Genomic DNA, 26,972 nt, shown 5'->3' with positions numbered 1-26,972 from the left:
TGTGGGGACTGCTGGCTCCCAACAGCTCACCTGCCTGCCTGCCTGATTGCCCCTAACCGCTTCTGCCTGCCAGCCTGATCTCCCCCTAACCACTCCCCTGCCAGACTGATCGACACCTAACTGGCCCCTGCCAGCCTGGTCGCCCCCAACTGCCCTCCCCTGCTGGCTTGGTTGCCCCCAACTGCCCTCCCCTGCCAGCCTGGTCACCCCCAACTGCCCTCCCCTCCTTGTCCAGTCCCCCCCAACTACCCTCCTCTGCCAGCCCAGTCATCCCTAACTACCTTCCCCTGCCAACCTGGTTGCCCCTAACTGCCCTCCCCTGCTGGCCATCTTGTGGCTGTGGGCACCTACATCTTTGAGGGCAGGGCAGTCAATTAGCATACTCCCTCCTTATTGGCTGTGGGCGCCAGCCATCTTTGAGGGCGGGGCAGTCAATTAACATATTCCCTCTTATTGGCTGCAAGCACCACCATCTTTGAGGGTTGGGCAGTCAGCATATTCCCTCTTTATTGGCTGTGGGTGCCACCATCTTTGTGATGGAGTGAGGGTCAATTAGCATATTATCTCTTTATTAGGTAGGGTTTCTGTTATTCTACCTTGTATTATTTAAATTTATATAAATATTTGTAGGCTAAAAAGGATATATTTTTTCTAAAATTATATAGTTAACATATTCTCTTAAAATTCACATTAACTGTCAATCTATTTTCCTAATTAACTATTTGAAAGTTCTTAATAACTGTGTCAATACAGTTTCACTGCAAAAGGAGGGATAAGAATAAAGCTGACTTCAAAAGCAGGAAAGAGGGCAAGTAGCTCTCGCAGGTCCTGCTTCTTCTCTTGTGTCTGGTTCCAGGAGACAGCAGGGTGGCAAGCCCTCCGAGGGCTCCTACCAGATCTAGCTCAGGTCTGATTGGCTCCAGGCCTAGTTTGAAAACCTTGAATAAATTTTCTCTTTTGCACTTAAGCTACCTCAGGTTGCTTTCTGTTATTTGTAACTATTTCTCTTGCTTGGCCCGTGGTCGGCAAGCTCTGGCTTGCGAGCCACATGCAGCTCTTTGGCCCCTTGAGTGTGGCTCTTCCACAGAATACCACGTGCGGGCGCACACGTACAGTGCAATTGAAGCTTCGTGGCCCATGCGCAGAAGTCGGTATTTTGTGGAAGAACCACACTCAAGGGGCCAAAGAGCCACATGTGGCTCGCGAGCTGCAGTTTGCCAAGCCGCAGTTTGCGGACCACTACTCTTGGCTAAAAGAAAGAAAATCAAATAAAGAAGCAAGGTCTGGCCTGGCCTGTGTGGCTCAGTGGTTGAGCATCGCGCTGTGAACCAGGAGGTCATGGTTTGATTCGTGGTCAGGCCACATGCCTGGGTTGCAGGCTCGATCCCCAAAAGCGGGTGTACAGGACGCGGCCAATCAGTGATTCTCTCTCATCATTGATGTTTCTATCTGTTTCTCCCTCTCCCTGCCTCTCTGAACTCAATAAAAAAAAAAAGAAAAACATTTAAAAAAAGCAAGGTTCCAGAAAATCAAAGAAAAAAATAAGTCAATGCGTGGTTTGCCTTATTGAAGTTGTTAACCATGATTGTGCGCAGCCGCCACCCACACAATCCCGTGGTTGGATCTCCCACAGCCTGAGCCAAGCCGAGTGCTGTGTGAACACCGCAGCTGCAGCTGATGGCCAGGCCAGACAGAGGCTGAGGCGGCCGGGTCTGTCATCTCAGTCCTCACCGTCTCAGAGATGGTGACGCATTCTCATCGTAGAAGAGCCTTACGTTATGTAACCTGCTTAGGCTCACACATAGTTCAAAAGTGGCAGAGCCCCGATTCTAGTTCAGGTCTGATGGACTCCAGGCCCACACTGTACTGTTGACTGCTAGAGAGGCTTGTAAAATCTGCTTTTCCCATAGAGCCAGTCTTTCTAGTTCGACTCATTTTAATGGCAGATTATGTGAATTTCCACAAACCTGGACTTCTTTGGGTCTGCAAGCCTCCCTAGAACCGAGGTCCTAAGATAGGCTACAGTAGCTTTGTGGGTCATTTGTGTAGGACAGTTTCTCTAACCTGGTAGCCTGTGTCTGATGTTCTGGCTTTATTTTCACCGTTACCAGGAATGTGGATCTGAGAGAGTACCTGTCTGAGGAGGTGCAGGCCGTGCACAAGAACACCACCTATGACCTGATCGCCAACATCGTGCACGACGGCAAGCCCTCCGAGGGCTCCTACCGGATCCACGTGCTTCATCACGTGAGTGGCGCTGACTTCTCGTGCACAGAGGGGCACACAGCTGGTGTTCCTTTGGCGTCTCAGAGGGCAGCTCCCTTCCGTTTGCCCTTTCTTCACCCTGACCTTGGGATTCTGCAAGTAACAAAGATGTCCGTGATGAGTTTGAGGCAGTGGTTCTCAATTTTGGCTGCACATTGGACTCATCTGGGGAGATTTTAAAATCCTGATATGTGGGTACCACCTCAGGCCAATTACATGAGAACCATGTAACGTAGGCCTGTTGGTTTTCAACTGTGGTAGAAGCCAGGGATGCTGCTCAGTATCCTACAGGCAACCCCCACAGCAAGGAATTATCTGCCTAAAATGCCAGTCAGGGTTAAGAGGCTGCATTGGAGTATCGGGAGGTGGGAAGCAGGCATCACGATGTTTTAAAATTCCCCAGGAGATCCCACGGGCAGCCAGCTCTGAGAATCCCTGTCCGAGGCTGCTGCCTCACCACTGAACGTGGAGTCCTTGGACCAGCAACATTCACGTCGTGAGAGTGTCGTTAGAAATGCAGAACCTCAGGCCCTACCCGAACCCTCTGAGTCAGAAGCTGCATTTCAACAAGGACATCTGATTGATACAGAGTTAAATTTTATGAGCTACTTGTCTAGAAGTTTCCCTTTCAGCCAAAAAATTTTGTGAATTTGGCTCAAGCTGAAAATGGATGAAACATGTACTTAAGATGTATTTGGCCTCGCACAGATTATTCGCTCAGGTTGTTCTCACTTGGCTAGTTTTCTGGGACTGTTCTGTTTACCAGGAGCCTGGGAAGTTCACCAAGTGCTCAGTGCATGTTCCTCTGGTTTATGTCTTTAAAGCGCATCTCCAAGACAGGTGTTAACACCACTGCTTTACAGCGAGGAGACCTGCCGTCAGAGTTGCAGTAATTCATGTACTGAAGTCAGTAGAATTAGGATTTAAACCCAGATATTCTCAACCAGGCCTCAAACCGGGAACAGGGACTTGATTATGGGATCCTCAGCTTTTGTTTAGGTTTCCTGTATTCTGAACTATTGGACTCTCTGGAATATCTATACTCTATAGTGTCTCTTCGGCATTTCTTAGAAGTTTGGATGGATGAGGCAGGTGACCTTCCAGAAGGGCCTCCTTCCCCTTGCTTATGGAAGCATGAAGTGAGGTAGGTTATCTGTATTTGCAGCACTAGTTTTATTGAGCAAAAGGAGTGAGTTAGGATGAATAGTGTCCACCAAGGACACTTTTTCTTGACTGTCAGTGTGTTCTATGGGGTCGGACGGGACTGTCCATTGTTAGGTTTTTCCAATAGTTAACACTGTATGTACCTCCTAAGTGACTGTATCCAGTCTGTCATTTTTGGGCAGCAAAGAGATGTCTTAGGTGAGGAGTAGAGGACTTTTCCCCCTTCTCTTTATTATTCACCTAAATTCTTCTTAAAAGGTATAAGGTGTTTGGACTGTATTATACTTAAAAGAATCTTCCTGAATTTGGCAGGAATTGCATTTGCCAAAATCAGTACCCAAAAAGCTCTTTAAATCGAATGATGCCTAGTAGAGGTCATGCACCCTTTTACTTAGGATAACTCCTGCTGGGTGATGGTCTCCTGGCTATTCTGATTCCTCTGACTGTGGTCCCTTTCTTACCTAGCATGTCAAACTCACGGCCAGCGGGCTGCGTGTTTGACATGGTTGGCTGTACACCCTTTTGGTTTCAGTGAGCAGACTAACCCAGCCCTTCATACTCTTTGCAGGGGACGGGAAAATGGTATGAATTACAAGACCTCCAGGTAACTGACATTCTCCCCCAGATGATCACACTGTCGGAGGCATACATTCAGGTGCGTTGGCCGCAGACTTGACCAGTGCCAGATAGATGGGGTGTGGGGTCAGTGAGGAACGATGGGCATGAATTCAGGCAGGAAGTAGGATTGGGTTGGAGCCTCGGTTAGGCTGGGCGCCTGTTGGGATGCACTGAGGAGTGAGATTATGTGGCCGTGACAGTCTAGGAGTCTAGGAGATCTCCAGGGAAGAACAGCAGGCAGGGAAGTACGGAACACTTAGGAGTGAGCAAGGAGGTTACGTTTATGGCCAGGTTAGTCTTGCACAGGTGTGGGATCTGATTTCCAGGAGGAAGGGCCTGGAATCGTCAGGGCACCAGGTAGGAGTCGGCTCTGAAGCGTCCCCAGTTCTCTAGGCAAAGTTAACCCTCTTCTCGACCCCACAGCACTCTCCCTTCTTTATTGGAGCACCAACCGTGTTAGTCCACCTGCTCTGTTGGGTTGAGAGCTGGCGGAGCCGACTGTCTCTGCCTTCTCCTTGTAACTGCCCTAGTACCTGATGAAGAAGGAAGACTGAGACAAAGGGAAGGCTACAGCTTTATCAAAAAGGGCAGACCCTTCTCATTCTAGAATGAGCTCCTAGAAACTTTGTCTAAGGTTATAGGCTTGACTATGAGTTCTTTTTCAGAAGGGGGTTTGGAATGGGAAGTAAGAAGGAGAGGGGGATGAAGGGAATTTTCTGGAAATTAGTTTCAGGGGACTTAAATGTGTAAGTTGAGCCCCAGGCTACCTATTGCGTAGGTTAGAGTAGGTATTTTGTGACTATTTGTAGATTGAATACCAGCTCCTCAATATCTATTGAATTCATTTCTTACAGATTTGGAAGAGGCGTGATGATGAGACCAACCAGCAGGGGGCTTAAAGGAGAAGCCAGCCAGGGCTTTGCTTCCAGGGGCTTTGCTGAATATGTAAATACGTAAACGACTACAGTGTGACTGAACATCCCTGGGCCAGCCTAGTTTTTATGGGTGTTGGTTCACACCAGAGCATCAAAGGGCCCACCTGCCTGGGTTGACTTTGATCAATTTATTGTAGATGATGTTCTTTCTCCTTCCTGTCTAGCTCCCCTCTAGCTTCAGCAGACCAGGACTCCTTCACAGATTATGTAATTTATTTCTGAGTAGCTACGAGTATCTGGAGGACAAGATCATTTTTTCTAAGCCTCAAAGCTTCAGAATTCTAGGAATAAGAGCATGAAGCCAGTAGCATCCTTTTTTCTTCTTGAATTTTTTTAGAATGAATTAAATATTTTCCTGTTTGTAAACCAGCCTCTTGTTTTATATCCTTCCCTTAGGCCGTTGTGTTGTTGTTTTTTTTAACCCTCACAAACTGTCTATCCTATAGTCTATCATCTGGTGGACACCACGCTTGTGTCTTCCTGTCACCTTGTGGGTGGTGTGTCAGTGAGGATTGCGTTTGTCTCTGAGTAACAAAATATCTGACCAAAAGCGATCGATTATCATTGTACTTAACGAGAAGTCCGGAGGTGAGCGGTTTCAGCCTGTGGTGCAGGGCTGTGAGGGAAGAGGGACGGGAGGACGGTCGGAAGAGCAGCTGGCTGCAGTGCAATTCTGAGTCTCAGCCAGGCCAGTGGGAGCCAGAGAAAGCTCGCCTGTCAAAAGAATCACGCAGAAACGGCTTTCATCCAGCCCAGACATTGATGAGCAGTCTGGAGAAGTGCGAGCTTGGCTGAGCACTGCAGGTCTGAGGGGGTGGGAGCTGAAGCTACAGTGCTGATGGCAGTCAGTCCACTACAGCAAGGTCTCTGCCCCCTTTACTTCCGGGACACAGTACTGTCCTTGCTTCCCTCTGCCTCCGACAGCTTCAACATTTCCTTTGCAGGCCCATCGTCCTCCATCCAGCTATTAAAAGTTGGGATTCCAAGCCCTGGCCCACATGGCTCAGCTGGTTGGGCGTCATCTGTTCACTGAAAGGTGGCCAGTTCAGTTCCTGGTCAGGGCACATGCCCGGGTTGCGGGCTCGATCCCCGGTAGGCATGTAGGAGGCAGCCAATTGAACCTTTCTTCCTCTCTCAAAAAAAAAAAATTTTTAATGGATTCCTCAAGTTAGGTAGGCCCTCCTTCTCACTGTTTACTTTTTCTGTGGGCCACTTCAACTGTGCCTATGGCTTCATTTGTCACGTTAAGGGCTGTGGCTCCCGTCTTAATCCCAGACTTGTCGAAATTCTTGAATTTAGAGCCTATTGCCTACTTGACATATTTTGGGTGTCTTAAAGTCAACTCAAACTCAGTGTTCAGATCTGAGCTTGTGAGTTTTCGCCTCATACTTGGCCCTTTTCCAGTGGTTTCCATGTAGGTGAAGGGTTCCATTCATCCAGTTATGTAAGCTAAAATGATCCACCCTCAGTTCCCTTGGCTAATCCATTACCAAGTCCTATCGATTTTACTTTGTGTTTCTTGAGTTCCATTTCCATTCTCTGCCAATGTCTAGTCTAAGCTAGTGCTGGCATAGTCCAGGGCTAATCAGGAGAGAAAAACTATATAATAATTTGATCAGGGGGAATAGAAGTTCAAGGATTGTCAGCTATAATGGGATTGCAATACATGCACATGCTGCTTTCAGGTGCGCACACCGAAGCCCTTTCCTCCTCGAGTGTCTCCAGTCTCCTCCCTGACAAAACTTCAGTGTCAGCTGAAGGGAAAATCTAAAGGGCCCAAATCCACCTTCACAAAGCAGCCAAAAAGGGTGGATTTGGCGCTGAGAGGCAGTAAATCGATACTTGGCACAGTCCACCTCTGATGCCCTCTTACACACATTGAATGCCATACAAAGACAACAACAAACCCCCAGTATTTCTGCCTAACAAGCAGCTACCCTTCTTACAAGTGAGCAAGTTTCAGACTTCTCCAAAATGCGATGCACAGTCCCAGGAGTCATGTATTTGTTGATGGCTATATTGGTTATTCCTCAGATCCAGTCCGTCCCACTGAATATTCTATTACCTAGAGACTGAGTTGTAAAGTTAACTTCCAACAGATTTTATAAAAAATGGGAAGAAGAGAATCAATGGTTAGCATATACAAATTACCACGTATGTATAACAAGCACAGAGAAAATAAGCAAAGTGATGTAGAGTCCTCATTTTTGGTCACAATGCTGGTAATGCTGTCACCGACCTGTCCTTTCACTACTCCTCCCATGTTTACTCTGCTCTAAGCCTGAGCCTCACCTCCGGGCTTTTTACTTGCAGAGCGATCCAAATCTTAAGTCCCTACGGGCCTGACTCCTTAATCATCCTGCCTTTGCCCTGTAGTTTTTCCATTGACCCAGTGGTTCTCAACCTTCCTAATGCTGCGACCCTTTAGTACAGTTCCTCATGTTGTGGTGACCCCCAATTTCATTGTTACAAATTGAACACAATTGAAGCATAGTGATTAATCACAAAAATATGTAACTATATATGTGTTTTCTGATGGTCTTAGGTGACCCCTGTGAAGGGGTCGCGACCCACAGGTTGAGAACTGTTAACCTTTTCTGTTGGACATAGACCATGTTGCCTATATTGTGTGGGAGGAAACCCATTTCCCCTTGGAAATCAGGAGCAGTCATTCTGAGGATAGATTACACCCCCTCGTGCCCCCAGCGTTGTTTCAGTAGCATAAGGAGCCCAAACGTCCAGTTGGTAGTCTCATCTAATGGAACCATTGTTGTGTCCTCTGATGGAAACATTCTTCCCTTGGGAACTAAGACCTCTAAACTGGCAGAGCTTAAAATTGCTGGAACAGGAAACAAAAATTTGCAAGTTGCCTTGGCTGATGTGGCTCAGTTGGTTGGGCGTCGTCCCATGCACCAAAAGGCTGCCAGTTCTATTTCCTGTCAGGGCACATGCTCAGGTCACAGGCTAGATCCCCAGTAGGGTGCATGCAGGATCAATGTTTCACTCTCATATTCATGTCTCTCTCCCTCTCCCTCTCTTTCTAAAATAAAAAAAAAAAAAAAAAAGAAATAATGATAGCCCAGCCTGCATGGCTCAGTGGTTGAGCATCGTCCTAGGAGCCAGGAGGTTATGGTTTGATTCCTGGCCAGGACACATGCCTGGGTTCCTGGCTCAATCCCTAGTAGGGGGCGTGCAGGAAGCATCAATCTATGATTCTCATCATTGATATTTCTATCTCTCTTCCTTCCTCTCTGAAATCAATAAAAATACATTTTAAAAATATAAAAAAATATATAAGTACATTTGCAAGGTTATTAGGTACTAGAGGCCCAGTACATGAAATTTGTGCACGGGGGCGGGGGGGAACGGACCCTCAGCCTGGCCTGCACCCTCTTCAATCCAGGACCCCTTGGGGGACATCCCTCTCGCAATCCGGGACTGCTGGCTTCTAACTGCTCACCTGCCTGCCTGTCTGATTGCCCCTAACCACTCTGCCTGCCTGCCTGATTGCCCCAAACTGCTCTCCCCTGCCAGCCTGATTGTCCCTAACCACCCCTAACCGCCTCTGCCTCAGCCCCCACCACCATAGCTTTGTCTGGAAGGACATCCGGAAGATTCCAGTCTAATTAGCATATTACCCTTTATTAGTATAGATAATTGAGTAGCCACTTCAACATCCACCCATTTTCTTGACCCATGTATTTTGGCTGTGGGTGAGAGAGCACTAGAGAATGGTCTCCGAGTCAAAGCAGAAGCTGTGTCTTGTAAAACGAGCACCAAATGGTATGGTAGCTGAGTTTTCAGAAAGTCATTCCACCATGCAGTTAGGCTAGCTGCTTCCAGGTGGTGGTGTATGTATATATTCTATGAAATATCTGTGTTCCATCTGAATGTCCACCCACAGGCACCCGCTGCAGAGAAGACTCTTCATAATTAGGTGTATACTCCAGAGACATGCTCTGTGGGTGTCAGCCAGCAGCCTCTTTCTTCAGCCACCCCCGGGGCTTGCTCAGTGAGCTCATGAGCCATGGTGGCCGGGCCAGAGGCTCTGCATGGGCTTCCCTTTCCCCTGACCTGAGCAGTATACACTCATTCAAGGAGTCCATCTAGACTGCAGCGGTTCTCAACCTGTGGGTCGCGACCCCTGAAAATACATCCTGCATATCAGATATTTACATTACGATTCATAACAGTAGCAAGATTACAGTTATGAAGTAGCAACGAAAATAATTTTATGGTTGGGGGTCACCACAACATGAACTGTATTAAAGGGTTGCGGCATTAGGAAGGTTGAGAACCACTGATTCTAGAGACTCTTTTTTCTAGTCCTACGATAGATCCTGTTCCTTCTGAATCCCTGACCATCAGCCAAACCATTGGCAAGTGCCCATGAATTAGCCTAGGTCTGTACTTCAGGCCATCTTATACTCCAAATATAGTGAACAACCAATATACTGCCTGAGTTATGCCCAGTAGATGGCTTTCCTTCACCACTGTCCTTCAGTGTCTCCCTGAGTGGGGATGAAGGGCTGCAGCTGTCCCCTTGCAGGTTGCACTCCGTATTGTACAGATCCATCCATAAAGCTGGCCTAAGGTTTGTCTTCCTTGGTCAACTAATGTTAAAGGGCCCCCCAGGAGGCAAGGCAACAGGAGCTGGTATCAAAGAATGTGAGCCACCTGCTCAAGTATCTTGCTTGTGCCTTTGGACCTTCCTGAGCTTGGTCTTCTGTGCTGGTCCTACTTGATAGATTGCAGCTGCACATGCCCAACATGATGACTAGAGTCAGACAATGGCCAGTTCATGAGGGGAGGCTCAGGCTGCATGGTCCCCTGATGTCCCGCGGTTAGGTGTGCAGCCTGTAACATGGCCCAGTAGCTAGCCAGAAACTTTCTCCGAAGGAGAATGAGTATCTGTAGAAGGGGGCCTAGGCTTGCTGCAAGATCCCGGAGTTCTGCACTGGGATTCTCCTTTTGGTCCTATCGCCAGAGGCGCCATACAGCATTCCTGTGTGCCATGGACACGTCACAGTATCACAGGATCTCCTGGAGTATAAGGCCTAAGCCACCCACTGTGCAGCCGAACTTGCTGTGGAACATTCGCTTGTCCTGGTCTCCCCTTGAAACTAGCAGCCTTGCAGCTATGAGTCTGTAGTTGGGTCAGAGTAGCACGCTCAAACGTGGTGTATGTTGTCTCCAAAAGCCAAAAAAGCCTAGTAAACATTGTGCCTTTTTATATTTTTGGACCTGCCTGAGCAGGCGGGGCAGGTGGAAGGTGGTGGTGGGGGATGGTGGGTCCTGTAACTTGTCTTGCACTGTGGAGGGATGTTATGATACATTCTAGACCAGCGGTTCTCAACCTGTGAGACCCCTTTTGGGGGGTCGAACAACCCTTTCACAGGGGTCGCCTAAGACCATTGGAAAACACATATATAATTACATATTGTTTTTGTGATTAATCACTATGCTTTAATTATGTTCAATTTGTAAAATGAAAATACATCCTGCATATCAGATATTTACCTTACGATTCATAACAGTAGCAAAATTACAGTTGTGAAGTAGCAACGAAAATAATTGTATGGTTGGGGGTCACCACAACATGAGGAACTGTATTAAAGGGTTGCGGCATTAGGAAGGCTGAGAACCACTGCTCTAGACCATTGATCCCCAGGAACTTCTCTGAATTGTTTTGGGATTAAATCCTACCCTCTTTTTTTTTTTTTTTTTAAATATATATATTTTATTGATTTTTTACAGAGAGGAAGGGAGAGGGATAGAGAGTTAGAAACATCGATGAGCGAGAAACATCGACCAGCTGCCTCCTGCATGCCCCCCACTGGGGATGTGCCCGAAGCCAAGGTACATGCCCTTGATGGGAATCAGACCTGGGACCCTTGAGTCCGCAGGCCGACGCTCTATCCACTGAGCCAAACTGGTTAGGGCAAATCCTACCCTCTTGTTTGCTTATGTCTTACTAAGGTATCTAAAGTACCTGGTACTCCCTGCTCATCAGATCCAATCATCATAATGTCACCAGTGTAGTAGACTAGTGTGACATTTTGTGGGTCATCAAGACGATCAAGAGGTCCGTGGCCTGTGTTATGGTAGAGAACGGGAGAATTGACATTGTCCTGCCGCAACACTATGAAGGAATACTGCTGGCCCTGCCAGGTAGAGACAAACTACCCCTGGTGATGTTTATAAATTGTCAGGGAAAGAAGGCTTTCGCTGCATGCCACGTGCCAGGCCTCTGAGGTAAAGGCCCCGCAGCTCGGGCAACGGCATCTGATTGAGTTATGGTTGTCTGAAGTCCTTCTCCAAAATCCACGTGACTTCTGCACAGGCCCTCTGCCGCTGTCATTCTAGTCTAAGCGGCTGCCAGTTTCCATTTGCAGTGGTTTCCTAACAGGTATCCCCACACTCCCTGTCCCCTCCCTCCAGTTCATTCACACTTTAGCCAGAGTAATCTTTTAAAACACAAATCTAACCAAGACACTCTCCACTCCGCGATCTCCCGCTGAAGACACTACTTTGGCTCATAGGATAAAGACTGGAACCCTTAGACTCTCCAGCCTCACCTCCCGGGAGTTTCTCCGCGTCCTCCACCCCAGGCTCACTGATCTAGTTGCTCAGATGTTCGCAGGACGCAGGCCTTTATGCTTCTGCTGCCTCTGCTAGGGATGCTCTCTCCCTTTTAACTCCTGCTCTTTCACCTCTCTGACCTCGCATGTCTGCTCAGTACCATGTGTATTTCTAATTGATGGTACTTACCACACTGAAGTATTCTGTTTTTCTTTTTATGTGATTCTATGATTAATGACTGTCTCCCTAATTAGACTCTCAGTTCCAAAAGGACAGACTGGAACTTTCTTTTATGCCCAGCCCTAGGGAAATGCGTGGCACCTGGGGTCAATTCCGAACGCTCGTTAAGCAAATGGTGTCATGCTAAGCCTGTGTTCTCTGTCTCCTTCTTTTGCACAAACGATTTTGTCTCTTTACACTCTCCCTGGGTGTTGCAGAGCTCAGAGCTGACGATCACATCTTGTATGCAGTAGCTTGAGGTCCTCTGTGGATGACATGTGGCTTGCTTCCACCACTGCTGTGGGAGCCAGAGGCCTGGCTCGCATGTCCTCACAGCTGTGATCCCAGCATCTGCTTTCTCTTGGAGACCTCAGGCTCTGGCCAGTCTGAACCACAGATGAGAAGGAAGTGAGAGCCCTGCTTTCTTAGTCGGAAGTCACAAAGCAAAAGGTACATATGTGGAAAACATATCCTAAATTTAAAAGACACATGAGAGGGGAAATTTGCAACCTATAGGACATTAAATGAGTGGATACACTCAGTAAAGTTTTACTGGTAAAACAATGAAAACACTCCAATGGAAAATCGGGCAAGACACCCACATATGCATTTCATAAAAGACGAAACATAAATGGCCAAAAAATGTAAAAAATGCTTACTTAGTAAACAAAGAAATGAAAATTAGAACAACCAGAGGGTTCATGTTTATAGTTTAGACTAGCAAAGATTTGAAAGGCTGCTAAAACTCAGGTTGGTGAGAATAGAAAAGAGACCCTTCTTACTGCTGGTGCACACAGAGGGGCAGTTTGGTAATATAGCCCATATGGAAAGTAAAGATGTGCATAGTTTTTGTCCCCAGATTTCACGTGTTGGAATTGATCAGATATTGGTAATTGATAAGAGTTGTTTAAAAATGAAAGTTTGTATCAAGAAAAAAAAAGTTTGTATCATGAACCAATTAGCAATGATTATGGATATCTATATTGACCTGGAAAAGTTATTTTTATTATTATTTTTAAATAAAATAAGCTTTTTTTAAAATCCTCACCCGAGGATATGTTTATTGATTTTAGAGACAGAGAAAGTTGGGGGGGGGGGGGAGAGAGAGAGAGAGAAAGGTGAAAGAGAAACATTGATTGGTTGCCTCCCCTACATGCCTCAACTGGGGATTGAATCTGTAACCTAGGTATGTGCTCTGACCAGGAATAGAACTCACAACCTTTTGGTGTATGGGATGACATTCCAACCAACTGAGCCACCAAGCCAGGGCTGGACAGGTTATTTTTATTTATTACTATTATTATTATTATGTGTTAATCCTCACCTGAGGATATTTTTTTCATTGCTTTTCAGAGACAGTAGAAAGTGGGGGGAGGGGGGAGGAGAGAGAGAGAGAGAGAGAGAGAGAGAGAGAGAGAGAGAGAGAAACACATTGATGTGAGAGAGACACATTGATTGGATGCCTCTTGCATGCGTACCAACTGGGGGCAGGGAGCAAATCGCAACCCTGGTATGACCCATTGACTAGGAGTCGAACCTGTGACTTTTCCATGCGCAGGCTGACGTTCTAACCACTGAAGAACACTGGCCAGGGCTGGACAGGTTATTTTTAAATGAACAGAGCCATTTATAAAGCAGCATACATAGGATGTTCCCATTTAAAAAAAAATCCGTTTATCTATTTTTGTGTATGTGCAGAGAAAAGTTTGGAATGATCTACAATGTTACCATGATTGTGTTGTGGATTTTAAACCCCAGTCATTAACCAGGGGACATAAACACCACTGTCTTTATTTCTCTGCAACTGAACTAGTTAATTTTGGCTCCTAAGTGCCCAAGCTTCCTATTTCCATTTGAAAATAACTCAGTCGCTTATTGTTTAACTAGAGGTCCAATGCACGAAATTCATGGATGAGTAGGGTCTCTAGGCCTGGCCGGTGATCAGGGCCAATCTGCGGGGAGACCGGTGGGGTGATCAGGGGCTCCCGCTGGCACCTACCTTGGCTGGCCTGGGGCCTGCGGGCTTGGGGCAGCTCCTGTGTTGAGCATCTGCCCCCTGGTGGTCAGTGCACGTCATAGCAACCAGTTGTTCCACCTGTCATTCTGCCATTTGGTCGATTTGCGTATTAGGCTTTTATCACATAGGATGTTCAGCCCCTACTGAACCTCCTTCCCTGTCCTGTGAATGATGTACAGATTGCCCTGCCGTGAGGAGAGGTGCCGTGACACGCCTGGTCTGTGGGTCTCCATCCAGTTATCACTCATCTGGCCCTATCTCCACCTTCTTGTGCCCACATTGGCTTCACATGTCTGACTTCTGCTGCTCTCAAGGTCTGTGAATTGTCAGTGCCTTGGTCCCAGTCACGGGTCCTTGTGGGCCCACCACTTTGTTCAGAGCCGATTCTGACGTCTCTTGGGCCTGGGTGTGGCTGCGTTCTTCGGTCACTCAGGGGTACCCTCGGAGGCAGTCCTCAGGTTTGTCTCCAGGCCCCTCCTAAGGCCGTCTCTTCACTCTTTCTCCTGTGTTGGAGCCAGGCTTCTCCAAGGAACTGCGTTCTCTCGCACCGCACCCCGAAAGTGAAAGGGCCCCTCTGCTCCTGGCCCTACCTCCTCCCGGGCCTTCTGCCCGGCCTTGCTGGCTGGGTGCTCATCTATGAACGCCCCCCTCCTTCAGGGTTGGGTTCATCTTCCCAACCAAGCTTTTAAAACCGTCTCCAGCTCTCTTCCGTAAGGGACCTTGGTCTTGCCATTGACAGAGTGGCTTTCAAGACAACAGTGTGCTATCGATTTACAAAAGTCTACTTAAAAGGTTAAGTGCAGAGGCGGAGCATGTCTGTGTCCAGAAGGCCCCCCTCGGTGATTGCCTAGTGGAGGGGTGTGGGGATGTGTTGACAAGCACACATCCTGCTCTAGTGCACTCCTGGGACGGGGGATTGTGGGTGAGTCCTGCTCGTGTTTAGTCTGCGGTTTCTGAATTTTCTATGACTAACATGTATTTCTTTTATAATAGGAAATGCAATGACAAAAATTCTTTTGCAAATAAAAGGACATTTCCAGGCATTTGGGTCTTCAGTGCTAAAGGTCTACTTATTTGTTTTACTTTTTTAAAAAAAAATATTTTTATTTATTTCAGAGAGGAAGGGAGAGGGAGAGATAGAAACATTAACTATGAGAGAGAGTCATTGATTGGCTGCCTCCAGCAACCCCGTACTGGGGATCAAGCCCGCAACCCGGGCATGTGCCCTTGACTGGAATTGAACCCAAGACCCTGCAGTCTGCAGGCCAATGCTCTATCCACTGAGCCAAACCAGCCAGGGCTACTTATTTGTTTTTCTGTATATTTCGAATTTTTGGTGCCCTAAGACCTCACCTCACCACAGTGAGTGGACTCTGGGAGCGGGGAGGTCAGAGGGGGGCCGGGCTGGAAGTAGTGATAAGGGGGGCTCTGAGAGTGATATGGCGTCTGCTTCATCAAGGAGGGGAGTGAGGCGGGCCCCCATTCAGCTACCTTCACGGTGAGGCTGTGGCTTCCGCGGCATCTTAGAGGACAGTGTCTTTTTCTTTTTAGCACAAGGAGAAAGGGCGCTATTAGCATTGTTACAGGCGTTGCATTACACAGGAACCGATCCTTAGCAAGCACAACACCATCTGAGCTTGGATGGGCTAAATCATAGCAGAAATCAAATCAACGTGGAATTTCAAATACCAGTTGCCAGTCCACCTTACAAAAAGATAAAAAAGAAAGCCCCTTTTACATCTTAAGCAGCAGCACAGCTCAGATGTGAAGGCTTGCCCAGTCACCTCCCTACCATGCTTGAGTCCTGGACCATGCCCGAGAGGACCCGATTTAAAAAAAAAAGCTTGAAGACTTCATGTCTATCTGTTATGGCACTTTATGTTTCCATTTTTATTCTTCTGAATTTTGTGAAAGGGTTAGCAAAATAATTGTAAAGCTAGTGTCGTGCATACGTAGAGATGGAGGGAGGCGGGGCCCAGCTGCTATCCCACTGTCCTCTGGAGCTGGGGAAGGGCCGTGCAGCTGGGGCTGGCGCAGTCACCTGGGCCCAGCCCTGCGGGATCCATGGGACCTGGGCTGGCTCGGTGGCGTGGGAGGGCTGGTCTGGACTGGACTGGAGCCCCTCATCCTCCGAAGACGCGCCGTGGCCGTGCCTCCCACCCAGAGAGGATGGGCCAGACCGACACAGGACTGAGGGTACAAGCTGCAGGCTTGTGGGCCACCAGCTTAAAGTCCTTTTGAGGAAAGGAGGTGGGCGTGGGAGTGAAGGCTTCTCTTGGGGGGGGGGCAGGGGGGAGCCTGAGGAGGAGCCGTGTCACGTGGGGGGGGTCCTGGGGTCCTGGAGACACCTGATGGCCCCCCTTGCGGAGGAGAATGAGGGTCAGCGAGGGGCAGCGTCTCCTTGCTGGGGGCCTGCGGCCGGCTGATGGTAGAGTTGGGAGCAGAGCTGAGGCCTCCTGTCCCAACCCACGGCTCTTCCTGTTTCAAAGGGGTGGTTGGCCCAGCTCTTCCTGGTGCGGGGAGACCTGGGAGCTGGGAAAGGCGTGGCCCTCGTTGGTCCGGGTCCGTTGCTGTCACTCACCTCGTCCCTGTGGGGCAGGTCTGGTCGGGGCAGACATCTCCTCCCCGTGTTCTCCCACCGCCTCCCACAGGGGCTTTGGTTCGAGAAGGTGTCAGGAGTGGGGCTTCCCCCTCAGATGGAAGAGGTGGACCCGGGGAGTGAGCTCCAGGAGGGCCAGGGGCTCCCTGCTTTGCATACAAGTCTGCCCCCCGAAAGGGGCCTGGCTCCAGGACACAGGGCATTTTCAGAAAGTGAGTGAAGGTATGAATAAGTGACCACTGTCAGGGGCTGGCCCTGAGCAGAATTGTAAAGACCAAGTTTGCTCTCAGGGGACTTCAAGTCACTGTTGTGTCCGTCCCTCTGAGGGTCGCTTTCCTGCCCGGGGCCCCTGTTCACAGAGGGGCATGTGACCACCCGTCCATCCTAAGCGGGTGCCACCTCTGACTTAGAGGATGACAGTCAGAGAGGGCGAAAGGAGCCTCGGGAGGGAGGGCCCGTGACGGTCGGCTTCCTGCCAACATGTGTGGGCAGCCAAGTCTGACTTCCCCTCAGTGTCAGGAGAGGTCGGCCTTGGTCTGAATGCACCAAACACCGAGGACCAGGGAGCCCAGGCTGAGCTGTGGGGGGCTCCCCGGGAGCCTTGCAAGAGCTGTGGCCTGTGAGGAGGGGGGCTGGGGAGCAGAGCCCCACCTGGTGGGTGCAGGACCCATCCCCCTCCCTCCCCGAGTTGAGGCCTGGACTCACCCGCACAGCTTTGCGTTCTCGTCAGAAGAGGGGATCCTGGATACACTGGAGCGGACTGAGCGTGGCCGCACACACCCCCAGGGCCTGCGCAGGGACAGCTCTGGGTCTCAGGCCTTGCACCCCATCCCCTATCCCCAGCTCTGAGGGGGCCCGAGGCTCCTTCCGCAGCGGTGGCTCTCACTCCACCTGCCCCCGGGGGTGCTCTTCGTGTGATCTCTCAGGCCACTTCTGAGCCACGGGGGGGGGGGGGGGGCGGGGGCTTGAGGGTTTAGAGCCAGAGGAAGTGGGATGATGCTTGTCCCGGGACACTTCCACCCCCACCAAGCATGCACGGCTCCATGAACAAACACCCCATCCCCTAATGCACGTCAAATCACACTCCTACTCCTTTAAGCTGCCCCTCCCTTCTCAGACTCCTCCTTTTTTCATTCTTTCGTGGCTCTTCCTTGAACCCTCTGAGCCTGCCTTTTCTATATTAAAAGGGGAAGGGGGTGGCTGCTCTGGACCCAGGGTGTGGGGTCTCTGAGGATCGTGGGCCAGAGCCGGTGGGGGCTCTGGGGGCGGAGGAAAGCCCTAGGGCCACCTGGGAGGGGAGGGCCCACCTGGCAGGTGGTGCGGGCATCCCAGCCCCTGGACATCAGGCTCTGCAGCTGTACCGAGTGCTGCTCCACAAACTGCTCACACTGAGGAAGGAGAAAGACACGGTGTGGGTGGGTGGGCCCAGGCCCCGCGGGTGCTCCCGCCTTGCCGGCCTGGCCTCTCCATTTCGCTGGGTCACTCCAGGCTCCCTCTGACCCCGCCCGCGTAGGTCCAGGCATCAGACCCTCACGCAGCTGGCAGGGGCTGGAATGTAGGTTTCCATGGGGGAAACCCAGGCAGAGGGTCAGAATCCTAGCCACCACAATCCCCTCCCCTAAAATTTTAGTTCTCGAGGAACTCTTCCAGCTCATCTGGTCCTAGAGATGCCATGTGGCACGCAGTGGGGGCCCTGAAAGTTACCGACCAGGAGAGCACGGGCAGAGCTGCCTCCTGGGACCGAGCTTACTTAGGAAGGGAGTTTACTGTCCTTTCTTCTTTTTTAAATTTTTTATCCTCACCTAAGGGTATTTTTCCCATTGATTTTTAGAGAGAGTGGAAGGGAGGGAGGAAGGAAGGGGGAGAGAGAGAGAATCATTGATGTGAGAGAGACACATTGATTGGGTGCCTCCCGCACAAGCCTTGACCAGGGCCTGGGATGGAACCTGCAACCCAGGTACCTGCCCTTGACCAAGAATTGAACCTGTGACCCTTCAGTCCGAGGGCCAATGCTCTACCCACTGAGAAAACCGACCAGGGTGGGATGTCTCCTTTTGTAGGTGGATTTGTCCCCAGGGAGTCACACCGGGAGGGGGCTGGGGCTGGGACAGGCGGGTGGTGGCGAGAAGGCCAGGCCCCCTCCTGCTCCAGCTGGCCCTGGCGTTACTCATCTCCTGAAGGAAAACCGGCCTCACACTTGGTCCACGGGAGGCCTGCTGGTCCTCCGGGCCACGCCCTTTGTCGGAGGCCATTCCCGACCACAGCAGGCTTTGCCCATTACAGCCCCATCATTGTTCAGCCCACATCCCGTCCTGCCTGAGCTCCTCGCCCGCAGGGGTCTGGCCTGCTCTGTGCATCTCTTGCTGGGAAGCCTTTGCTGGCTGAACCCTCTCCCTGGGGCAGGCCCTGGGCCCTGTCCCCATTGCCTGCCCCGCAAGGGCCCCTGTCCCCATTGCCTGCCCCGCACCTTCTGCCGGTCCAGCCAGAAGCGGAGGCAGGCCTGGTGCATTGCCTGAGGCACGGCCTGCTCACTGCTATTCCCTGCCCGGGAGGTCACGAACTCGCAGAAGCGGCACTTGGGGTCTTGTTGTAGCCATTCTCCCGGCAGGAACCCCAGGGGCGTGAGACCTGGACAGGAAACAGTCAAAGGCGCCCCGCAGAAGTGTTCAGTTCCTGTCCTCTCTGGGGCAGTGCAGGGGGGCCAGAGAGGGAGAGGGAGGGGTCATGCAGGGCTGGAGGAGGGGGGATGAGAGTGGGCAGTGGCAGGGCTGGGGGAGGGGAATGAGAGTGGGCAGTGGCAGGGCTGGGGGAGGGGGATGAGAGTGGGCAGTGGCAGGGCTGGGGGAGGGGGATGAGAGTGGGCAGTGGCAGGGCTGGGGGAGGGGGATGAGAGTGGGCAGTGGCAGGGCTGGGGGAGGGGGATGAGAGTGGGCAGTGGCAGGGCTGGGGGAGGGGGATGAGAGTGGGCAGTGGCAGGGCTGGGGGAGGGGGATGAGAGTGGGCAGTGGCAGGGCTGGGGGAGGGGGATGAGAGTGGGCAGTGGCAGGGCTGGGGCAGCAGGCTCACCTGGGCCAGCGCCATCCTCGTTGGAGCACCGGAGGGCAAGGCCGCAGACCACCTGGGGCAGCACGCGGCCCAGCAACACGTCCAACAGGATGACAGTGTAGCGCTCGGCCAGGCACTGGCAGATGCCGCCCGCCACCAGGGGTACCACGTGGCACACCTGGGCCACAGCTGGTGCCAGTACACCCTGGGGTGGGGCCGAGAGAGGGTGGGATGGAACCTTCTCTTGCAAGATCTACTCCATGAGGGGACCAGCTGGGCACCTTGTTGACATTCCCTTGTTCCCTTTGGAGAACTATTATGCTGTTTACAGATTAGGACGCTGGGCATCGCAGCGTCCAGGGGACTTGCCCAGAGGCAGTGGGTGAACACAGGGACAGGGCTGTGGACCCAGCTCTGACTAACGACTGAAATTGCTGAAAGGGTCACAGCCAGCCCCGAGGTCACACGGCAGCTGGAGGGGAGGTGGACCACACCTGTGCCTTCCCCCTCCGGACCCACAGGATGGAGTAGTCTGTGGCTCCTGGAGCCAGGATGTCCCAGGTTGCAGGAGCCCCGAGGAAAGCCAGGAGTTCCCCACCGATCCCAATTTCAAACACAAGGTCTGAGCCAAAGGGCCGTGTGGAGGCGGCAAGAACGCTGGCTTGTGCCTCACCCCTTCATTCCCTCAACCAGGGCATGTCAACTTTACAAGGATCCGCACGCCACAAGTTGGTCTTGGCCCTGCTCCTGCTGCAGCCCCTGCTGGGAGTGGGCACAGGGAAGTGTATGGGTGTCATACCTTCCAAATGCGTACATGCCACCAAATGCACCCACCTGCTCGCATGGGATCCCACACTTGGCCTCCCGATGATCCCGTTCTGTCAAAGGCCGGCCCATCCACTTGTGCACTAGGCTGCACCCTCCCCCCTTCGCAAGGGCCTTGCCCTGCACCCTGCTCTCTCCTTCCTCGTGGCTTCTCCTCGCCCTGCACCCTGCTCTCTCCTTCCTCGTGGCTTCTCCTCGCCCTGCACCCTGCTCTCTCCTTCCTCATGGCTTCTCCTCGCCCTGCACCCTGCTCTCTCCTTCCTCGTGGCTTCTCCTCGCCCTGCACCCTGCTCTCTCCTTCCTCGTGGCTTCTCCTCGCCCTGCACCCTGCTCTCTCCTTCCTCGTGGCTTCTCCTCGCCCTGCACCCTGCTCTCTCCTTCCTCGTGGCTTCTCCTCGCCCTGCACCCTGCTCTCTCCTTCCTCATGGCTTCTCCCACCTGCCCACTGATGGGTCTCCTTGGCATGTGAGCATGCCAGCATAGCCTGCGGCGTTAGAAAGCCTCACCCGTCTCTGCTCTCCTTCCCAGAGGGACGCCTTGAAGAGTTGTCCCTACTGGCTGCTCCACGTCTTTCCCTCCATCTCCCGGAGCCCTCTCCACTGGGCTTCTATCCCCACCGCTCCTCCAAAACAGCTCTCAAGGGCACAGCAACTGCTGTTGCCAATGCCCTGGCCATGTCTTGTCTTGCTCTCCCAGCAGCTTTCAGCCCAGGTGACCACTCCCTCCTTCTCCAGATGCCTTCTTCTTTTGGCTTCCATGACATCATGTCATGGTCCCCCTCCCCCCCTTCACTGACAGTCCCTCCTCAGGCTCTTTTGCTGGCATTTGCCTTGGCTTGACTGAGACTCCTCCTCCACTCTGTCCCTGGAAGATCCCCCTCATTCCCTTGGATGTGACTCTTGTCCATAGTCAGCGGCCCTCAGCTTGATGTCTCTGACCCGACCCTTTGCCTAGGGCAGTGATGGCAAACCTTTTGAGCTCGGAGTGTCAGCATTTTGAAAAACCCTAACTTAACTCTGGTGCCGTGTCACATATAGAAATCTTTTGATCTTTGCAACCATAGTAAAACAAAGACTTATATTTTTGATATTTATTTTATATATTTAAATGCCATTTAACAAAGAAAAATCAACCAAAAAAATGAGTTCGTGTGTCACCTCTGACACACGTGTCATAGGTTCGCCATCACTGGCCTAGGGCTTGGGTACTCGGCTGCTTGCTTGAAATACCCTCTTGCTGCCACACAGGCATCTCGAACTTAACAGGGGCAGAAAAGAACTTACTTTTCTGCCCAAGTTTTTTCTCAAGTTTAGGCCATCTCAGCTGGTGGCCTAAGACCTGGTCGCTCAAGCCGAAGTCCACAGAGTCATCCCTCATTGATTCCTCTTCTGTCCTCACTCCCCAAGTCTCATTCATCACCAAGTCCCGCTGAGCCGACCTCCCAAACATATCCTCGGTCTACCCTCTTAGTTCCATCTTCTCTCATTTCCGTTTCTGCAGTAATCTAATTACAGTGGGGCCTTGACTTACGAGTGTCCCGACTAACGAGTTTTTTGAGATACCAGCTGTCTCTCGGCCGATTTTTTGCATTGAGTTGACAGAGTAATTGGAGTTAACGAGCTCTGTCTCGGAACGAATTAAACTCGTAAGTCAAGGCCCCACTGTATTTTCTTTGCTTTAGTCCTTGCCTCTCATCTGCCCAACGCCTTCTTCAAGGAGCAGGAGAGTGGTCTTTCTAGAGTATAAATCAGGTCATAGCATCCCCAGCTTGAAGCCCCTCACCAACTGTAAACTGCATGCAGAGTGAAACCCAGTGTTTCTTAACTTGGCTTAGACCTTCCCACGTGGCCTGGCTGTGCCTACCCTCCTGCTCCCTTCTCCGACCACCTCCCCCGCCTGCCCACTGGAGCCACGCTGGCTCCCCTCAAGCTTGCCAAGCCCGTTCTTGAGTGAGGCCCTTTGTCCTCAAGGCCTTGTTGAGCTCTCGGTCTCAGCTTAATGGCCACCTCTTCAGAGACTCCCTGATCAGCCAGCCTAACCCTCATCCTCCCATCACTGCCCGTCACCTCCCTCTTTAAATATTTTTTTGGCTGGACTGGTCAATCTGAGCTGCCCTTCACTTGACCCTGGTGACCCACCCACCCCGCAGACCACCCACAGCCACAGCAGCCCAGCTGGTGGCCAGCAGACATGGGTTTCCCAAAGGGGTCTCCTAGGCTCTAGTGTCCTGCAGCTGTGAGAGGTCACCTGGCCCTGATTGTGGGTCTCTAAGAGGGCGGCCTGGCGCTCAGTGTAAATAGCAATAAGGAAAGCCGAGTGTGGAGGTGGCCCGGGAGTGACTTTCTACAGGCTCTTTCCCGGATGGACCCGCTGCCACAGCTCCCAGCTCTGAGGACTGGGGAGGGTGGCAGCGGACAGCAGTGGGCCCAGCCCCTCCTGGAAGGTCCTACCACCGCTGCTAACACAGGCGGGGGGCTCTTGGCTCCAGCAGGTGCTTCCTCAGCCCGGAGCCTTGGTCCCAGAGTCCCCTGCTCAGAGTCTGACCCTTGCCACCTCCTCGCTCACCAGCCTGCATCTGAAACGTGCAAGCTGCCCCAACGCTTGCCCGGACCCCTGCCCCCAGTTGCCCATCCTGTATGAAACCTTGGAGTGGAAATGCCGAAATGCGAGCAGCCTGTTTGGGATTCGGGTAAGGCTTTGTGGAGAGCAGTGGGGGAATGTAGCTTGGGGTCTGCTCAGGGGCTTACCCAACGAGTGGAGAACTGCTCACCTCAGCTGTTTAATTCTCTGCTCTGAGCCTATCACTTTCTGAAAAAAATCTCTCCACCACAATGCAGACTCGGCAAAGCAGGGACCTTGTCTGCCGTGAGCCCTCAGCCACCTGGGAAGGGCGGAGGGGGCAGAGTTTCTCCCTACTTGAGCCCCATCTCAGGGCAGGACAGCATGGGGCAGTGGTCACTCCAGGTCTGAAAGATTCCCAGTTGGCACAGGCAGGGAGGGGGAGCACCTATGGAAGCTCTCCTTTTGAAACACGAAAGCACCTGTTCACAGAGACCTCGGGGTCTCTTCCCGGCAGGTGCTCATCCCTTTCTGTGCTCTGACACCTGCCCAGTGCCGGCCTGGCACAGAGGCGGGCCAACATTAGTTAAGTGAGCTCAGGGCCTGGTGCCTCCTGGGCCTGAGCCTGAGCTCCAGGGTCCCTGCGGTGGGGGCAGTGCATAAAGGCTCTCCTCCCAGCTTACAGTCCGGCCACTGAGGGAGGTGTGAGGAGGGTGTGAGGAGGCAGAGAAGGTGGGGCTGTGCGGGCCTCACCTTGGGAACCACGGCTTGTACTCGCTTGATCAAAGTCCTGCAGAGCCAGCAGATGGGGAGGGGGATGGGGAACTTCTGCTCAGCGAGATCCTAGCGGAGAGAATGGCGTGGAAGTTGGGCTGGGCACCGGGTTGGGCATCGGAGAAGGCATCCTTCAGGCATCCTCTTTTTCTACCCCCCCTGCCTCAGGCCCTGCCTAGAGCTGCTCATTTCCCTTCCGGTTCTGCCCCCAACCCAGGGCCCAAGGGCTCATAGGGCTCGCTGTGTCCTAGCTCTCTGGATGGCCACCAGTGCGGGGCCTTCCTCACCTGCGTCTGAGGCAGTGCCTGGAGGGCCCCAGACAGCGCGGGAAGGACCAGCTCGGACAGCAGAGGGTCCAGCAGAGGGTCCAGCAGCTCTGGCTCCCGCCCTGGCTCTGGACGCCCAGGTCTGCACAAGCCCAAGTGCTTGCAGATGGCACTGGGGTTCTAGGGAACAATGGAGGGGGAGGGATTAAGGTGGAGGAGGGAACCCATTCCTGCCAGGCTGGCTCTAGCCTCAGGGACTAGGGCCACTGCCTTTGGGCCTGGAACGGGGGAGGGGGAGCAGGCTGGCTGGGGTTAGGGTTAGAGCTCTGTGGTGGTGGTTGGGGGGCGACATAAGGTGGAGATGGGGCCATGTGGGAACTTCGGGGCAGGTGCCTGGAAATGTGTGTGAATGAGTGTGAGCATGTATGTATGTGAGAATGAATGAGTATATGTCTGTGTGTGAGTGTGTGTATGTGTGAGTGTGGGCTTTGTGTGAGATTGAGTGTGTATGTGAGTGTGTGACCGGGCCTGTGTTTGTGTGAGGGCATAAGGGTATGTGAGGTTGTTTGTTAATGTGTGAACCCACTGTGTACAGCTGAGCAGATGGGACAGTGAGCTGGGCACCTGGCTGAGGGGCATTGTTTTTCCTGGGCCAGGTGGGCAGGGTCTGTGTATGTGGTGTGTGTGTGTGTGGTGGGTGTGGTGGGTGGGGTGCTGTGTGGGCATCGCTGGGCAGGTGGGCAGGGTCTGTGTGTGTGGTGGGTGTGGTGTGTGTGGTGAGTGGGGTGTTGTGTGGGCATCCCTGGACTAGGTGGGCAGGGTCTGTGTGTGTGGTGTGTGTGGTGGGTGGGGTGCTGTGTGTGGCGGGTAGGCAGTGTCTGTGTGTGTAGTGTGTGTGGCGGGTGGGGTGCTGTGTGGGCATCCCTGGACTAGGTGGGCAGGGTCTGTGTGTGTGGTGTGTGTGGCGGGTGGGGTGCTGTGTGGGCATCCCTGGACTAGGTGGGCAGGGTCTGTGTGTGTGGTGTGTGTGGCGGGTGGGGTGCTGTGTGGGCATCGCTGGGCGGCGGGCGGCGGGTGGGCAGCCCTCACGATCTGGCTCTGGAAGTAGTCGAGGATCAGCGGGAAGTAGGCGTCGAGCACTTGGCGGCACTTGGGCACCAGCAGCTTCAGGGGCAGGACGTCGCACTCCTGCTCCAGGAACTTCCGCATCGCGTCCTGGGAGGCAGGCGGGAGCCACAGGGATGGAGAGGGGACAGTCAGCCGGCCCCCCGCGGTCAGCCTCTGCACACAGGGCACCACTGGCAGACTGGCCACCCTTTCCTCAGGGCACTGGCGTTCGAGAGGGCCGAGGGGTTAAGTAGCTGGGCCCCTTGCCCCTCCGGAACAACCATCTCTAGCTGAGCTCGCTCCCAGAGCCCTCTCCTGGCCAGCAGGTGCCCGGATCCCCAGGCAACCGCAGGGCTCACCCTCGGCCTGGAAATGGGCCCTTTAAGAGGCGAACCTCTTCTTCCTGCTCTGTCCCCACCTGTTGGCCCCCAACTTTCATCCAGGGTCTGGGCCTTGTCACCTGGAAAATGTCCTCCTTGGTCATCTTGATGAGGATGAGGACGATGTCACTGCATTCCTGGCACAGGTCATCCTGGGGACGGGGACCCCAAGGTGGGGACATGAGTGAGGGGCATGCCCCCAGCTCAACTAGGTGAGGCTCTCTCAGGCAGAGGATGACCGGCAACTACCCACCATCGCATCCCACCCCATTCATCCACCCCATCCCATCCCATCCCACCCACCCCCTAGGGGGCTCCAATCTCCCAAACTTATCCAGAGTCTACCCAGCACCCTCTCTCCAGACTGTTAGCCCCGTGCACCCTTGGGTGGTACTCACGGCCTCCGCATGTCCCCAGACCTCCTGCAGGCAGTGCCCCAGTGCTCGGCACTGCAATGCTTGCTCCAGGCTTTGGCACCAAAACTCGGGGCCCTGGGCACAGGCCAGGGAGGAGGTGGTCCCTACAGCTTCTGTTTGGGGCCAGAGCAACCTTGGGATCCAAGCCACACCTGGCACCCTAACCTCGCCAACCTCCAAGCCCAGCTTTATTGGTAACGCGTGGCCGTTAGACACGCGGGAGTCAGACAGCTCTGCGTTCCACCAGCCTAGAGCCCAGCAGATGTGACGTTGGACAGGCCTCTCTGAGCCTCAGCTTCCCCATCTTTACAATGAGGATAACACCCAGACTAAGGAAACACCTGGTCCTGGGGAGGGAGAGCAGAGAGAGAAGCTGGGAGACTCACCAGCACCTGGGCCCCGGAGTGTGGGCAGCAGCAGCAGCCACAGCAGCAGGCGAGACTTGGCCATGGCACCTCCACAGCCTGGATGCTCTGCCTGAGGTGGGGCCTTATAGCTGCGGGCGGGTATGTGGGGCCAGGGCCGTGTGGAGCAGGGGTGACCTCAATGTTTGCCTTTGTCCTGGAGAGCCCTTCAGGTGCTTTGATCCCACCTTTTCCCAGCAGCGACACTCCTGCCTGCCCCCCTCCCCGTTTCTTCCCTCTCTCCCCCTCCCCCGCCTCCACCTGCTGCCTGTTCCTGCTGCCTTTGCCTCCTGCTCTCACTCCCATGGGCCTGGACACCTGGCTACCTCCAACCAGGGGGCTCTTGAGCCTCCACATCTGGCCCCATCTCGCTGAGCTACGGGAGAGAAACTGAGGCCAGGCCAGGGCCGCCAGAGTGACCCCTCCCGTCTCTACCCCAGGCCTCTTGGGCTCCCTCTGCTCTTGAGCAATGCTCTTCAGAGCTTCCTGCCTGGTTCTTGACCCAGGGCAAGCACCGGAGGGGCAAGCCGGACCCCCCCACCGCCCTGACCTCTCCCCCAGGAAACTCCTGTTTCTGTGACACATGGCTGGCTTTAGTCAGAAGTGTTTACATGAAACAGAGAGGAAACGGAGGGCCAGAGTCTGAGACAAGGATGTAGGACTGATTCCCCGAGTGGCTGTGGGACAGACCTGTCCAGGGGATGTGCTGTGTCCTCCAGGGCGGGGCTGGGGCATAGCTGGTGGTTCAGGAGCAAGAAACTGGTCTCTGCAGCTGCAGAGCGCTCAGGCCAGGCCCC

At 52.9% G+C, this 26,972-nt stretch overlaps 2 protein-coding genes across 22 annotated transcripts in view; one reads left to right on the top strand and one right to left on the bottom strand.

Moving 5' to 3' along the window:
• Positions 1-5,348, top strand: part of USP39 (ubiquitin specific peptidase 39) — a 29,681-nt gene extending 24,333 nt beyond the window's left edge. For all 4 annotated transcript variants that reach the window (XM_081101136.1, XM_081101135.1, XM_081101137.1 and 1 more), the window contains 3 exons: positions 2,112-2,247; positions 3,998-4,084; positions 4,902-5,348. In XM_081101136.1, the coding sequence (XP_080957262.1) occupies positions 2,112-2,247; positions 3,998-4,084; positions 4,902-4,946 (268 nt within the window). In that variant the 3' untranslated portion in view covers positions 4,947-5,348. The remainder of the gene's footprint in view (positions 1-2,111; positions 2,248-3,997; positions 4,085-4,901) is intronic.
• Positions 5,349-14,788: 9,440 nt separating this feature from the next.
• Positions 14,789-26,275, bottom strand: SFTPB (surfactant protein B). 18 transcript variants are annotated; one of them, XM_081100946.1, is made up of 11 exons: positions 26,158-26,249; positions 25,754-25,884; positions 25,436-25,507; positions 24,958-25,083; positions 23,890-24,048; positions 23,582-23,671; positions 19,466-19,649; positions 18,867-19,027; positions 17,707-17,787; positions 17,105-17,188; positions 14,789-15,504 (listed from the first exon to the last, which is right to left on the bottom strand). In XM_081100946.1, exons 1-10 carry the CDS (start codon positions 26,219-26,221, stop codon positions 17,126-17,128), a joined length of 1,131 nt encoding a protein of 376 aa, XP_080957072.1. In that variant the 5' UTR covers positions 26,222-26,249; the 3' UTR covers positions 14,789-15,504; positions 17,105-17,125. The 18 variants fall into 18 exon arrangements, with proteins under 18 accessions (XP_080957072.1, XP_080957073.1, XP_080957058.1 ...); XM_081100947.1 differs by having other exon boundaries at positions 14,847-15,343; XM_081100932.1 differs by having other exon boundaries at positions 14,847-16,332; positions 19,466-19,580.
• Positions 26,276-26,972: the final 697 nt, after the last annotated feature.

This window comes from Myotis nattereri, assembly GCF_964212035.1.
Source record: "Myotis nattereri genome assembly, chromosome: 10".
NCBI classification, from domain to species: domain Eukaryota; kingdom Metazoa; phylum Chordata; class Mammalia; order Chiroptera; family Vespertilionidae; genus Myotis; species Myotis nattereri.
The sequence above is the reverse complement of the archived record's forward strand: the minus strand, read 5'-3'. Positions and strand labels throughout refer to the sequence as shown.